This window comes from Dipodomys merriami, unplaced genomic scaffold (genome assembly GCF_024711535.1).
Source record: "Dipodomys merriami isolate MVZ:Mamm:240054 unplaced genomic scaffold, mDipMer1.0.p SCAF_1, whole genome shotgun sequence".
NCBI lineage: Eukaryota > Metazoa > Chordata > Mammalia > Rodentia > Heteromyidae > Dipodomys > Dipodomys merriami.
Genome location: NW_027202270.1, coordinates 46,418,212 through 46,434,831, shown reverse-complemented (window position 1 = coordinate 46,434,831; position 16,620 = coordinate 46,418,212). Strand labels below are relative to the sequence as shown.

Genomic DNA, 16,620 nt, shown 5'->3' with positions numbered 1-16,620 from the left:
GCATGATTGTTGCTATGGGGAAATGACCTTATGAGGTCTTTTCTCATCCTTGCAATGGTCTTCCCTCAAACCTATTTCTTTATTACAGTCATTTTGCTTTTAGTTATTGTTGCTTAATGTGCCCTTTTCAACAATATAGTACAGATTCTGGAACTATCTGTGGCTTCCATTGTCTATTGGGATCTTAGAACATAGCACCATGTGAATAAGAGGGTCTAAGTTATTCCGATGGGTAGTAGCTAAAGCTGGTCTGCACACAACTATGGGTCAGTGATTTTTCCACCAGTGTATCACCTTTTTCTCAAAGAAATTCTTATTATTTGATCCAAGCCCAGAGTGATACCCCAAAACTGAACAACAACCTCTTCTGTACTAGCTGGACCACAACTAAACTTCATTAAGAGAAGACAAGACACTGAGGACTTGTAATTGTTGCCAAGTTATCTTGAAACGGTATTATGTGGCTTCAATCAAATTTACAAGAATGATGACAAAAATGGAATTCTACAACTCTCATCTGTTAAACAGACTCTCAAGATGACTTATGTCCAAACCAGAATTAAATGGCATAAATATTACCATATGAAAGTTGATGATAAATTTTTACATTTGTACTTTCAGAAATAAATCATTCTCTGGATGCCTTATTAGGTTGCAGTCAACTTTCTTCTTTAGTGAATTATCTTTTATTCTAACTGTAGATTCTTCTTGGCACAAGGTAAAAATACCCTTTTCTTGTGACATTGGGATAGAAAACAGTAGTATTTATTTTGTGAAGTATTTTTTAAAAGTTGTCAACACAAAGTTGAGCCCACTCTTCATCTTTTAATAAATAAGAGTCCAGGATCCTCCAAAACTGTGAAGATGGCAAAGATACAGGGTAGGCTGTATAAATTCCCATTCCCAGTGCTCATTGTACATAAACTACTTCATGCCTGATACTTAAGCAAAAAACAAAGAATATAGAGTATATTAACTACACTTCATTTTTAAAAGGGCACATTTACTTTGTCAACCTCCTCTTTAGACAGTAATTAAAATAAAATAAAGCTATATAAGTAGAAGAAAAGACTTAAGTCAACCCTCAGAAATTGAAACTTGGAAGATGCATGTAACAAGACAGGGTAACGAAGATATAAATAAGCAGCTTTATTAATGCATGCAGAATACATCACATGGGAGAATCCTCAATGACAGGTAACTCCAAGAAGTTGCTTATAGCTCTGGCTTACATGGGGTCATCAACAAGGAAAAGTTTTTACGGAAGAAAGTAGTTTAGGCTTTCAGAGGTGGGAAGTAGTGGAACACAAGGTCATAGGAAAAAGCCAGTGAAGTAAGGTTTAATTCCCCTGCCACTATGAGTGAACTGGGAAAGATTCTCTTTAGTGGTGACCTTCTGTTCTGCCTTGTGGACATGGGAATCAGTGATACTTTTACTATGTTATGACTTGCTTTTATGCAACTAGGGGAAGGGCAGAGAGCTTTTTTCACTTTGCTTCTTCAATTCAAATACTTACATCAAAGAAACACATTTTGGGGTTAGGTGGTCCGGTTTCCTACATAGCACATAGGAAAAAATCACAAAAACAGCAATAAATTATATATAAGTAGACAATATATGAGAACTATTTTACAAAGACATACATGACAGAGAAGAGAAACAATCATCTTTATATAATATTTAGACATTAATTATAAACCATAGCAGTGAAAGCTTTCCGAACATTGGCAAGAAAAGCTGAAAAATTGTTGGTCTTCCTCACATTCTCTTGCAATTCTGCAAGGCATTCAAGATGAGGAGCACTATCTGACACTAGAAGAAAAAAAATGAAGATACTATAAATGAGGGTTTTTTTTAATGGGAGAGAAGTATTTCTAATAGACATTTGCTCATCTGATCTGAACATCAATTACATTCTCTAAAATGCTTTGAGTATAAAATGATACACTTGATGCTAACTATCTTTTGGACCTTTTCTTAGTTTAATCTCTAAATATTCAAATCTTAACTATAATCCAGCTTTAAATTTAAACAGTTGGTACTGGAAAGACTCAGGTCTCAGTGATGCAGTATGCCATTTTCCTTCATCTTATATCCACACCACACATTTTATCTTTTAACTGTTTGAACAGTTTCTAAACTTTCAACTGATGGACTTCTAGTATCTCACCACTGGATCAAGATGAGTACAAATTTCAATACCAATTCATAATATCGAACAAATAAGGAAGAAACAGCTAGTTTGCACAAGTTATTGGAAGTTATTGGAAATGTAGTTGATATTTTCAAGAGTGGTATTTATGAAGTCTATTGATCAAATGAGACTCAAAGTCACAAACACTAGTCCTCATATAGAGTGTAATGGCTGAGAGCAAACCTTCAGGGAGGTGGTCAAAGGAAATGGAAGACTAGATTCTGTAGTCTTCATCATAACAGATTTCCAGCTCTGATAGATAACGCTGAGGACTAAGGACCATGACCACAGCAGAGAACGAATAGCAAAGGGCACATGGTTAAATATATTTTTACTCTCTTACTATTCACACTAGTATTAATTATATATTCCTAGGTATCAAAGGCCTTTAGTTTGCTAAAGAATAGTAACTAGTCTACATTACATTTGATTTTAAAGTCATTTACTTAAGTTGTCTAAAAGGAGCTTCATATTTGTGTATGACTGCAGTAATGTTTGGTCTTGTAGACTTTCAATCACTGTGGCATTCAATCACTGTGAAGAGAAGTTACTAGGCTCCTACACAGTATATAGTTTCTATAAATCAGAACTATCCTCACATCCTTCCCTTTCCAGAAAGACTGGAAAAGGAAGCAAAAGGACTGTGGGACTATTACATTACTTCATACACTTAATTACCTAATCCAAAAACCACTTGGGGATACTAATCTCAAACACAAGTTAAGAGCGCTGAGAACATACCTTCATAGTCTCTTGCTTCATTCAGATGTAAGGAAAACATAAATGGAGTCTCAGGATGCTTGGGGTCAATACCAGTGAATATAAACTGCAATTTGCCACCTGAAAAGAAATTAATAATTTAGCATGAGAATATTTTAGCATGCCAAAATTTTCAATGGAGATAAGCTTGCTTTCCATATCTATGACCAATACTGTATTGCTGAGTATATGTAACCACTTAACCAGTATCTGTAGACATTCTAAGTTGGTTTTAATTTAAATATGATTTTAAGCTGAGCACCAGTGGCTCAGCCTATAATCCTAGCTGGGATCTGAGGGTCAAGGTCCAAAGCCAGCCTGGGCAGGAAAATCTATGAGACTCTTATTTCCAATAAACAACCAGAAAATCAGAAGTGGCGTTGTGGCTCAAGTGGTAGAATGCTAGCCTTGAGCTGAAGAGCTGAGGGACAGCTCCCAGGCCCAGAATTCAAGCCCCACAACCAATAAATATATATACACACATATCTATATGATATCAATATCATAAACAGCAAAAGAAAAGAATAAACTGGATATTACTGAAATTAAAAACTTCTTCAAAGGAAAAGATAAATAAGACAATTATAATCACAAAAATCCAGTGAAGTCTAAATACATAGAAGATATATGTTTTAGAACCTCCAAAATTGAACATGAGAGATTCAAAGAGATAGGTGTACTCTAATGTTCAATATGTTATATATAATAACCAAATAATGAAAACAATCCAGTGTCCCACAAAAGGTAAATCACTAAACCAATGGAACATATACATTCAGCAGAGCATTGTTCATTCACAAAAAAAGATGTTCTCATATGTATTATAATATGGACAATCCTTGAAAATGTAATGCTAAATGAGATCAGCAGGATACAAAAGGAAAAAATGTATATGACCCATTTACATAAAAAAGATAAACTCCTTGAAACAGAAAGCAGATCGGCTATTAAAAGATTGAATGGGAGGGGGGAGAATGGGGCGTTATTTCATAGAACTGGAAGTGAAGAAAAATTCTAAAAATTCATCATGGTCAGTAATGGTTGTACAGCATTGTAAATGTTAATTACATCACTGAATTTACACACTTAAAGTGGCAAATTTTATATAACATATTTTACCACAATGAAAAGGTACTATTAAACCTTGCAACCTGCACTTGAGTCTACTTTTCAAAAGTACTTCAAATGCTCCTAAAAGGAGTAAATACCCAGTAGAAATTCACAAGCATTTTAGGTTTTTTTTTTTTTCTGTCATGTAAAAACTTAGGAGAACTCATTATAAACCTTTTTATTTCAAAAATGAATCTTTGATAAAACAAAAACAAAAACTATCTCCCATTCAACTTCAGAATGAAGTAGTTACGCCAATACACCAGATTTTTTTTTTTTTTTAGGGGGTCCGGTCGTGGGGCCTGAACTCTGGGCCTGGATGCTGCCCCTCAGCTCTTCAGCTCAAGGCTAGCGCTCTAGCACTTGAGCCATAGCTCCACTTCCGGCTTTTTTCTTTTTTTTGGTTATGTGGTGCTGGGGAATCGAACCCAGGGCTTCAGGCATGCAAGGCAAGCGCTCTACCACTGAACCACCTTCCCAGCCCAATACACCAGATTTTTAAAACTGTTCATAGTAACAGAAAGGAAAATAAGATTTCAGGGTTAAACATATGGAAAAAAAAAAAAGTGCCCAAGTGCTTATCCTATTCTGTCACTCAACAATCGATAGAGAATACCGGGTAGCTATAGGTGGGTCAATAGTTCCTACATCAGTTCTGCTGTGGACCAGTTGGTTGTCCTCTAATTCAATTCAGTGCTGACACTTTCCACCTGAGGACAGCCCACCACCATCCTTTCCTTGGGCTGAACTGATTTGCTTGAGCAGTTCACAGAACTGAGGGAAACACTTTACTTGTTTATTTTAAAGGATGTTGCAAAGTATATACATAGAGAAACGTGAAAATCAAGGTATAGGAGGCAGGATGTGGAACTTGCATCCCTTCTCTGGCCCTGTCTCACCCCAGAAACCTCAGTGTTCAGTTGTCTAGAAGCTCCTAGATCCCAGTCTCTTACCGCTTTTATTATAATAATCTTTATTCTGTACATATGACTGATTAAGTCCTGGCCATTTGGTGATGAGCTATGCAGTTCTCCTCCCCACCTTTCCCCAGAAGTTAGAGGGTGGTCTTCAGGTGACAATCTCCCACCATCCGAAGTCACCAATGTAGAAGCTGGCCATAGGTCAACTCATTTGAACACAAAATGACATTCATCATTTTAGATATCTCAAAGATTTTAGGAGTTGTACATTAGGAAACTGGGAAAGACACCAAAAAGCTTTCATAACATCGTACTTCCTTAAAACATTATTTCCTGACTTCAAGGGCTATGAACAAATTCTATTTGAAATGTAAAAATAACTTTAAAGTCTTCAATCTGGCTATTTCAAAACTAAACTAAACAAACAATAGCAACAACAACAAAGAAAACGCAAGATGATGGCAAAGATCTACTTAAGAATACTACACATCTAAAGGTCAGAGTTGACTCTTATATTCTTGTTTACTCAAAAGATTAATAGTTTTTATTAAAAACTCAATCTAATTAGCTTAAAAAAATCAACCCAACTGATAGGAAAAACTCCAAGACTAAGAAATATGTCAGTTAAAAAAAAAATCAAACAGCAAAAATATATAATTAGTAAAGAAATAGGAAAAAATTGTCACCCTTTAAGAAAGGAAATGCATCAGAGAAATGCTTTTTAAAAAATCTTATGTACAGTTCTGTTGATAAGAGAAAAATTCTGACAGTTGGAAGACAGTAGGAGAAATGGGGGTTTAAGGTTTGTTCTTACATAAGACACTTTGGGACTCTTGAATATATGTTAAATCCTTAATTCAAATCCATACAGGCCTGTAGGTTCTAATCCTTACAACTCCAATTAATCTAAAGCAACAAAGACTTCTTCCTATCCCAATGAACTTCCTTCCTATTCCAATACTGCCCATCTTCACAGAATCCTACCTTTCTTATCTATAGCCAGGGAATGCCCAATGTAAGAATTTTATGCCTTCTCTTCCCAAATTGTCATGGGGGGAAAGGAGGGAAATGTTCTTTGCGCTAGCCTGGTGGACATTTTGCCAAATGCTACCTAGATCTGCCACAGATATCTGTGGGATCTTATCCCAATAAGGTTCCTTCTTTCTAGCTAACATCTACAAAAGTTTGAGTTTGTGTGCATGTGTTGGTACTGGAGCGTGAGCACTGGACCTGAGCACTGTTTCTTAGCTTTTTTATTCAGGGCTGACACGCTACCTACCACTTGGGTCATAGCTCCACTTTTGGCTTTTTATTGGTTAGTTGGGGATAAAAGTCTCATTCAATTTTTCTGCCTGGACTGACTTTGAACCCCAATCCTTAGATGTTACCCTCCTGAATAGCTAGGATCATGGGTGTGAGTCAGTGACACCAGTCTTCAAATAATTCTTTTATTTCAGAGACCTCTCAGTCTCAAGAACTCAATGAAATGGGTTCTTTCAGACAATATAAAAGTTAACAAAATGTAAAAGTTAACAAAACAGGCTTGAGATTGCTATTCTTAAGACCCTTAGGAAGCCCTGCTTCCCAGGATGTCCATGGGTTGGTAAGTATTAGTCCCCAAGATCAACTTGAGAAGGATTCAACAAAGCCTGCGAAAATAAAAGACGTATAAAGACCAAGGAAACTAGGTACAAGCTTCTAGATTTTTCTAATAAGCTTTCACTAAACAAGCTTTCTTCATTCACATTTGTTGTCACAATTCAATGCTTCAAATAATAAAGTCCATCCTGCCGGATTCTGTTTAGTACTCTCAAATACTTACACCTAATTCCCTCTATACTTTATAATGTGCCTTCTTTGCTAACAATATTTTGTAGGCTTTTGTTGTAATAAATCTTAGCCTGGAGTAGGACTGCAGTCACTTTCATTTCTCTCTGATTTTTAATTACTTATAAGTCAAGGTCTAAAAATATCAAATGGAAAATTCCAGAAATAAACTGATATATTTGAAATTGTAAACTGCCTAAACTATGTAATACAATCTCATGCCCACCTACTCTATTAGTCCAGAATGTCAATCATTCCTTTGTCCCTCCCACTGTCTGTCCAGGATGTCAATCATCCCTTTGTTCAGTATAGCCACACATCTTAGTAACCAGATTGTTAACATATTGGAGGGCTTGTATTCAAGTTACCCTTGTTTACTTAATGGTCCAAAAGTGCTAGTGATACTAGTAATTTGGATATGGCAAAGAGAAGCTATGAAGTACTTCCTAATTTAAATAATACACAGTTCATGCAGCATTTATTACTATCAGCAGTCCACTGCAGGCTGGAACATACCCATACAGGCAAGCAGAACAATATATTCTGCGTCCTCTGAGTTAATCACCAAGGCTGACAATGAGCTTGGGGAACTCAAAAACAGCAAACATTATTGTAAATTAGCACATATATAAGTAACAGCAATAGGAGTATCCATATGTTTTAACCTAGTGATCCCTTGAGATGGCAGTAGCTCACACCTGTAATCCCAGCTAATAGGAAGGTAAAAAAGGTTTCAAGGCTAGCCAGGGCAAAATGTTGGTGAGACCTTATCTCAACAAACAAGCTGATTATGGTGTTAATAGGCCTATCATCTCAGTTACACTGGTGATATTGGTAGGAGTATGAAAGTTAAGAGACTGGCTTCAGGCAAAAAAGATATCCTAGTTAGACTAAAAAACACCTAACTCAAAAATAAGTAAGGCATAAATTTTAAGTTGAAGAATGTCTAGCAAGCATGAGGCTCAGAATTCAAGTCCCAGTATGGCAAAATAAAATGGAAAAAGAACAAAGAAAAGAAAATGAGGGATCTATTTATTTCTAAAACTGAAAGACTACTCAGGAGGCTGAGTCAAAGACAGCCCATGAGACTCTTATCTCCAATTAACCATCAGGAAACTGGAATGGCACTGTAGCTCAAATGGTAGAGCACTCGCCTTGAGCTGAAGAACTGAGGGACAGCACCCAGGCCCAGAGTCCAAGCCCCACAATTGACAAAAAAAAAAAAAAAAAAAAAAAAGCAGATAAATAATTAAAGCACCAAAAGTCATTTAGGGATGATTTAAAAAACTAATTTTTCTCCTATTTTCTAAAAAGATAATAGTATAGTTATTATTTTAATTCAAAACATTTAAAAAATTCTTCCCTACTTAAAAACAAACATTTTCTGATAGCTCTGTTCATCACTGATAGTTACAAAGTTGTTATAGAGATAAAAACAGTGGCTCTGAATTAAAAAATCAAACATATCAGAACTTATTCAGCAAATAAAGAGTATCTTCTTTAAGCAGTCAGCTGCTATTTAAAATCTTCAGTATAGAGTTTAAACATCTGAGGTTTGGAGAGTTTATGGATAAACATTGGGGTATCTGTAGAACTGGATGAGGGAAATGGTATATTTATTTTATTAATCTCTTTGTGGAATTTATTTATTTTATTTAATTAAGAAGAAATAAGCATCATCCATGATTTTTGTCGCAAATAGAAATCCTGAATCTTTTCATGTTCCATCATTTTTATCACATATTTCTGTTTTTGCATTTTAGGTATTAGACATTTGTAGTTTTGCTATTTAGTGTTATTAGAGAAGCAAATATATTACTGTACTATAATTTTTTTTTTTGGGTCCGGTCGTGGGGCCTGAACTCTGGGCCTGGGTGCTGTCCCTCAGCTCTTCAGCTCAAAGCTAGCACTCTACCACTTGAGCCACAGCGCCACTTCCAGCTTTTTTCTTTTTGCTTATGTGGTGCTGAGGAATCAAACCCAGGGCCTCAAGCATGCAAGGCAAGTGCTCTATCACTGAGCCACCTTTCCAGCCCCTGTAATTTTATATTTTTATAACCATATTTAATAAAATTGGTTTGTGTTTTGTTATATATATATATATATATATATATATACACATTTTCTAATCTCCTAAATATTACTTATAACATTAAACTTACCATAGATTTTTCTAATTTCTAGTCCAAGTCGATCTTTATACACATCTGCTGATGTCTGCAGCCTTTTCAACCGCTCTTCATTAGCTTTGTTAGCAGTGGCTATAGCTATGATTAAAAAACAAACACACTGTAGTAGGTATTTTAAGTATCTCTCAATTCATTCTCATGGAATTATTATTAAGAAATGAAGACTATTTTTAAAAAGTATACATTAAAAACTTTGAATCTATTTACATTTATTCAGTTTCTATTTCTACCAACTAGCAAAAGAGGTAACTTCATTCCAGATGAATGGATAAATGCTTAAGACACAGATAATCAGGCCACAGAGGTATATAGCTAGCATAGAAATGGGCTTCCTTTACATTATATTGCTTTTTTTCTGGATAAAGATTAATAACTGCTTTATGAGAAAAACATCCTACTTCTTTAGACATAACTACTTCCTCATGAGGTAAACATTTCATGTTAGTTCAGAGTTTTTCTTCAAGTGATCACAAGAATAGGAAAGTATTTTTCTTTTGGTCGTGTCTTATGTCTTTGGGAGTAGAAGGGGAGATACAGAAATGGAGGGACAAATGGTAAACAAATGCAATCAAATCATGGTACACTACAGTGAAAATGAACTATACAACTTGTGGTTGGGATGGGAGGGAAAAACTTGGAGAGAGTAATGGAAGGTGTGACATTGTCCAAAAGGCAATTACTTTTTGTCTGACTAATGTAACTGCAACCCTCTGTTTTTATCATTTTAAGTAAGAATAATAAAATTTAAAACATTAAAAATGATTCCATAGTAATAGTTGATGGCTGATAAAAACAAGTTCACAATTTAATTGTGGGTAAGAAGTCTATAAGAAAAAGCGTTAATAAAACAAACTGCTATTTTCAAAAGGTTTGAAGAGTTGATTATTGTGCACAAGTAAGTCTCCTTTGTAAATAACACATTCATTTGGATATGAATGTATCTTCAGAAAAAGAGGCTTTGCAACCTGAGCGCTCCTATTACCTAGGTAGACTTATAATAAACATTGTTGTAGAAATCACAAACTTTCCAGAGGCAAATCTTATTAGGTGACATAGTCTCCCACTCCACTTAATTAACCCTCATAGCAATGCCAATATTACTGTGGTTACAACTGAAAGGAGGAAGTCCTCTAAGGAAAACAAAAGGGAACAAAGCCCATTTGGCTACCATCCTCCAGACATGAGTGCTAGGTATACCCTAAGGTGTGTTATCCATCTTTAACATAATAGGATTGGGAGCCATCCCCGCTATGAAATCAGGATTCACGCTTGAAATACGTGCCTTACTGAAACTTACCTTCTTTTTTCCTAGAATATTCTTTCTTAAGATCCTGGATGTTTGTTGTCAGTACTTCCAGCTCCTGTTTTTTGCCTTTTACTTCAGCAACCAACTTTAAGAGACGCTCTTTTTTTTCCTGAATGATCTTATTCTGCCTGCAGATCTCTGCATGGAGCACAAGGACAGAACATTAATACACACACTTCTGCCTCAAACATGGAACAAAACACAAAATTGTTTTATACAACTAATTACACTGTTTTATACAACTAATAAGGAATGAGTTTTGGGTTTTGAGATAGGTTCTCATATAGCCTAAAATGGCTTCAAACTCAGGCTCCTCCTGCCTCAGCTTCCTGGGTATAAAGAACGTTTTGACTGACAATTATTTTCTAATGACTTCAAAATCATAAACAGCAAAAGGAAAGAAAAAAACTTACTCTGTTCTCCTAGTCCTCTAAACACAGCTTCTACAGCCACCCCACCCCTCATACGCATCCTCAAAATGCAGCTAACAACAAAGCCTGTGCTAAACCTGGAAAAAGGAAATAACACTGGCAAGGCCACTCTGACCTCTGTCAACCGGAAAACACACGACTACCCAAAAGTCTAAGAACTCTCAGAAGCGAGAGAAACAAAGCCAGTTGAGCTTTATGATGTGCTTATTATTTTATTGTTGTAATTAGACAGTGTCTCCCTATCTTGTCCCATCTGGTCTCAACCTCATGGTTCCAAGTCATCCTATTACCTCTGTCTCCAGAGTAGCTGAGACTACAGGTATGCACTACCACAACAAACTGTGCATAAATTTTTAAATATTTAAACTAACATTTAAGTGAAATTTGAACGTTAACACAAAACACATTGTTAATAACAGCAAACCTGCTCTATGTTAAACAAACTGAAACAACTACATTGCCATTTAATTCCAATATTTAATTACAAGTGTTCTCCAAAAGTGAAATGAGTGAGCCCATCATAAAGTTTCTGAGAACTTTAAATACCACAAATCCTTAAAAGGGAAATGATGCCATGATCTGTTTTCCAAACAGAACTGAACCCAGGATTCTTTGCTTGAAGTGCATATCATAAGACTGGCCTCCCTGGGGCTGGGAAGGTGGCTTAGTGCCTTGCATGCCTGAGGCCCTGGGTTCGATTCCTCAGCACCACATAAGCAAAAGAAAAAAAGCCGGAAGTGGCGTTGTGGCTCAAGTGGTAGAGTGCTAGCCTTGAGCTGAAGAGCTGAGGGACAGTGCCCAAGCCCAGAGTTCAGGCCCCACGATCGGACCTCCCCCCCCCCCAAAAAAAGACTGGCCTCCCTTAGGAAATAGGGATGTCTCATTTTCAGCAATAACAAACAAAAAAAGAATGATCTAGACCAGGAAATAGGTAGGTGCTATATGGAAAAAAAGTGTAGAACACAGTGGAAACACATATTTGACATATTTGATATCCAGAGTGACATTTTATGTTTCTAAATGCCATAAAAAAAGCCAGTACATCTAATGAATTCCCAATGGAAATAGAGGGAGAGCAAAAAAGGTCTATCAAAGGTAATTACTAACCCTATCACCACATGTTGTTAAGAAGACATAAGGGGAAAGAATAACAAGTCAAGAGACTTGTCTGTCAGAAGTGGCACTTGATATGAAGACACTTTAATCCAACAGCGGAATACTAGGTGAAGAACTGATGTACAGCTCAGTGAAACAGAAATACACATCCCAGTCAGTTGTATATTCAGGAAGTTAGGAGAAAGAAAATATAAAAACCAGTAATCTATGAGTAAATTATTCCCTAAATAGTGCTAGAATCCAAAGTATTAAATATTTATATACAAAATAAAACTTGAAAAGCAGTATTTATGAGTATAAAATTAACTACATGGAAAAAGCTATTCTCCAAATCAAAAATAAATCAAAGATAAGTGGGGATTTTCTGCTAATTAATTAAAGATTGAGCAGAATTATTTAAAAAAAAACAAAAAAGAAAGGTTAAAAAAATTAACATTCAGGTGAAATGCTTCATATGTGACTAGAGAATAAAACTATCATGATAGGTACTTTGTTGGACATGCACGTAAATCTATTTAAAGTTAGTGATAATTTCTGTTCTATACGGTGTAAGCATTTAGGTATTTTAAGACCCCACTCATACCCTACTCTTAGTTTTTACTGACAGTCTTCCTGCAGATAATAACCAGATAGAACAGATGGACCAGGAGGGCCAGAACATTTGGCTATTGTGTTTTCTGATGTATCATTTTAGAACAGTAACTAGCAGTGGGTACTGCTGGCGCATGCCTATAATCCTAGCTACTCAGGAGTCTGAGATCTGAGGATAACAATTCAAACCCAGCCCAGGCAAGAAAGTCCATGAGATTCTTATCTTTAATAAACTTGCAAAAAGTGAAAGTTGACCCAAGTGGTATACCGCTAGCCTTGAGCACAAAAATGTAGGGACAGTGCCCAAGCCTTGACCCAGGACCAGGACAAATAAAAAATGAATAGTGCTTGGCGCCAGTGGCTCACATCTGTAATCCTAGCTATTCAGGAGGCTGAGATCTGAAGATTGCGGTTCAAAGCCGGCTAGGAAAGTCCATGAGACTTTTATCTCCAATAAAGCACTAGAAAACCAGAAGTGGCGCTGTGGCTCAAGTGGTAGAGCGCTTGCCTTGAGCTGAAGAGCGCAGGGACAGTGCCCAAGCCTAGAGTTCAGGCCCCATGACCCACCAAAAAAAAAAAAAAGAGTAGTTGACTCAACAGGTGGTGAGGGAATAAATCCCCTCAACTTTTCCAACTCCTCAAATATTGTCTGTATCAGCCTAGTCTGAGCAGTAAAGTCTATAAGACTCTTATTTCCAATTATCCACAGAAAAAGAAGGGGGAAAAAAAAAGAAGCGGAGCTATGAATCAAACAGTGAAGTGCTAGGCTTGAGCAAAAGCTCAGAAACAGCACCCAGGCCGTGAGCTCAATCACACCCCAAGACCAGGAGAGAGGGAGAGAGAGGGAAAAAGGGAGAGAGTGAGAGAGGGAGAGAGAAAGAGGAAGGGAGAGAGAGAGAGAGAGAAAGACTGTTAAGAACTAATCCTAACTCTTAAGTACTGAAAGAACCCCAGCCTTTCAATACCCAGGCTATGATTTCCAATTTAAAAATAATTAAAAAATACTTCCCTTTACATATTAGCATAGATAAATTTCATAAACATGTTGAGTGAAAAAGCGACAGAATACATATAAAATGATACCAATTACATAACATTCAAAACACAATACTAAACAAATTAGTATATAGGAGGAAAGAATAATATGAGATGCCCTACTTCCTCCATCTCAAACTGGGTGGTAGGAACATGAACACACACACATACACACGTATGTATTTTAAAATGTGTGTTTAAACACTCTACTGCCTTACTTGTACAAGAGATTTCATGTAAAGATGCTAAATCTAAAAAGAACTTTGTGATGTTTTTCACATACGATTTTGATATTCCAGAAACATCTCAACCATTCTTTCTTCTTCTTTTAATTTCACAGACAGCTTCTCTGAAAGAGATATTGAAATCAACGTTCCAATTACGCTGAAATACCATTAGAAAATATAAAAAAGAAAAGGGCAAGAAATCAGTTAACACTACCTGCCAGTGCTTTAATGGAGTCCTTGTAGGCATCTCTCAGCCCCACCATCTGAGAGGGAGTGTCACTCAGAGTATTTCGGAACTTACTCCCAAATTCGCTTATGCTTTTATCGAAGTGTGCCAGCTCATCCTCCACCATGGTGTAAGCCACTACAAAACACAAAGAACACAGTTGGTACTTTAAAGTTATTGGAAGCAAATAAACACCATGTTCCAAACCAGTCTGTTTGGACGGCTTGGCCCTTACACAACACAGCCCGCCATTTAGCTTTCGTTCTAGATACTAAAGTTGTGATTAAGCTGCAGTTAGGAGTCCAGGACCCCTGGACGGACTTCCCACTGGTCAGTCGCTCAGGCCACCGGCCTCGCCAGGGCGGTGGCCGGGGGCCACGGACGGTGACTGCGGTCTGGTCACAGGTCTCTCGGGCCTGGATCGCCAGGGGCCCCGCACCTCCTCGGTCTCCGGTACACCTACCCTTCCACCCCACGAGTCGGTTCCATACACACACAGCAACCGCAAGCGACAGGGAGTCGGGGTTGAGTCTGGAGGGTTCGGCTCACCCACAGGGCCCACCTTCTCCCTCCGGGACTCGGAAAGACTCCAGATCCCGCCAGATCTCGGTGAGCCCCGCCCCCGAACCTCGCCACCGAAGCCCAGCCGCGGCCTGCCCAGAGCGGCAGCCGGGATCCGCGCCGGCCGAGGACACACGAACTTCCCCGAGGGCGGCTGACGAGTCGAAGGGCCAGCTCGGCTCCCACACCCCTCACCTGGCCGGGCGGGCCAGAGCCACTCCGCCGTCCCCAAACCGGACCTGAGCCGCCGCCAGTAACCAGTCGGTGCCCACAGCCCGCTTCAGCCACCGCGCCAAACTTCAAACGCGGGAGGCTTCCCGCCACCCGCCTCCCAGAGCCACCCGGCCTCTGATTGACTGATAAAACAGGATCTTCATGCAGCGATTGGTTAGGAGCGCCCTCCGGAATCTCGCGGTAAAATACGGAGGAAAGAGCCTTCTGGGATTTGTAGTTCTTTCCTGCGAGACTACAGCGATACCATTGAATGTGTCAAGAGCCTGGGATAGCCCCAAGAGGGGGGCATTCCTGGCATCAAATAAAGGCTTCCATTGCAAGCAAAAAATAAATTTGAAGTTTAATTGTATTCTAAGAAGTATATAACCTCTTCTTTGCGTTTACTTTGGAAAGTAGACTCCAATTTTGAGTAGGCAGAAACCTCCTGAGAGTCCTCAGAAAATGTTCACACTATTTTAAAAAGCTGCTGCTACTGCTTCTTCTGCTTCTGCTTCTGCTTCTTCTTCTTCTTCTCCTTCTCATCTTCCCCCTCCCCCTCCCCCTCTTCCTCCTCCCCCTCCTCCTCCCCCTCCCCCTCCCCCTCCTACCCCTCCTCCCCCTCCTCCTCCTCCTCCTCCTCCTCCTCCTTCTTCCTGCCCCAACTTTTCTAACAATGTGTTTGAGGAATACTAAAAAAAAAATAAGGAAGGATGGAAACTATGTCCTCTAAACAACGCTAAAGATGGCTAGTAATATGAAAAAAGATATTATTTTCATCTTAGAAAAGAATACACTGTGCTGTGTTCAGATACACATTATCATCAGAAATCTCTGACTATAGGTCTTTTATCATACTGCTGGTCTTTGATGTCTTTAACAACGCAAACACCAACATAAGATAAAGGTATAAATAACATGCTCATGAGTAAGAGATATTAGCCACTCTATCCCTGAGAACTATATTAAGAACTATGAAATCAGGAGAAATTATTATTGCTCATATTGAACAAATCAGAGTGTACATGAAAGTCAGCTTCCTGCTTTGAGATTATTATTGAATTTACTGCTTGCTATAGAAAAAAATCTTTCATTTCCCAAATATTTACCCAAGAACTTCTGATTTTAGATATCTGGTAGTATTTACCTTATATTTCATGGGCTTGGGAACTCAGAGATTCAGCTGAATGAATGGCAGTGCTTATCAGTAGGGTCTTTAATGTCCCAGATCAGTGAGCATAGTACTAATAAGATTCAAAGCCGGGCGCCGGTGGCTCACGCCTGTAATCCTAGCTACTCAGGAGGCTGAGATCTGAGGATCGCGGTTCAAAGCCAGCCCGGGCAGGAGAGACCATGAGACTCCTATCTCCAATAAACCACCAGAAAACCGGAAGTGGCGCTGTAGCTCCAGTGGTAGAGCGCTAGCCTTGAGCTGAAGAGCTGAGGGACAGCGCCCAGGCCCAGAGTTCAAGCCCCACGACCGACAAAAAAAAAAAAAAAAAACAACAAAAAAAAAAAGATTCAAGAAAAGGTACTGACTTTATACCTGTTTTTGTTTCCTGAGTTTTTACACTGACCTTGCTCAGGCTGCTGAGTGAAGATTCTAGTTCTCTGTGGCCCTGGAACTGAAGAGAATGATTTCCCCAACCAATATGCAGACTTCAGGGTGACCCAGGGTGGCTATTGCCTTTTATTCTTTCTCAAGTCTATTCAACCAAGCTGTGAGGGAGAAATTTCTATGTCATTTGTCAAACTTTTCATCTAAGTCTGAGTGAATTATTTCTCTTTAGATCTCTGCATGGCTTATTCCAGGAACCACTGAAATAAATTATTTTAAAAACCCAAGTCTTCTGATAATTGCTGTAATAAAAATCACAGTACCCAAAGTGAAGTCAATCTTCAGCACCTGTTCCACTT

General features: G+C 38.2%; 1 protein-coding gene across 4 annotated transcripts; it reads right to left on the bottom strand.

Moving 5' to 3' along the window:
- Positions 1-1,129: 1,129 nt before the first annotated feature.
- On the bottom strand, positions 1,130-14,822 carry Spc25 (SPC25 component of NDC80 kinetochore complex). 4 transcript variants are annotated; one of them, XM_070033811.1, is made up of 7 exons: positions 14,689-14,822; positions 13,921-14,070; positions 13,763-13,828; positions 10,298-10,444; positions 8,974-9,078; positions 2,937-3,035; positions 1,130-1,813 (listed from the first exon to the last, which is right to left on the bottom strand). In XM_070033811.1, the coding sequence occupies exons 2-7, from the start codon at positions 14,057-14,059 to the stop codon at positions 1,689-1,691; spliced, it is 681 nt and encodes a 226-aa protein (XP_069889912.1). In that variant the 5' UTR covers positions 14,060-14,070; positions 14,689-14,822; the 3' UTR covers positions 1,130-1,688. The 4 variants fall into 4 exon arrangements, with proteins under 4 accessions (XP_069889912.1, XP_069890042.1, XP_069889963.1 ...); XM_070033941.1 differs by having other exon boundaries at positions 14,733-14,785; XM_070033862.1 differs by lacking the exon at positions 14,689-14,822 and adding an exon at positions 14,396-14,562.
- Between the last annotated feature and the right edge of the window lie 1,798 nt (positions 14,823-16,620).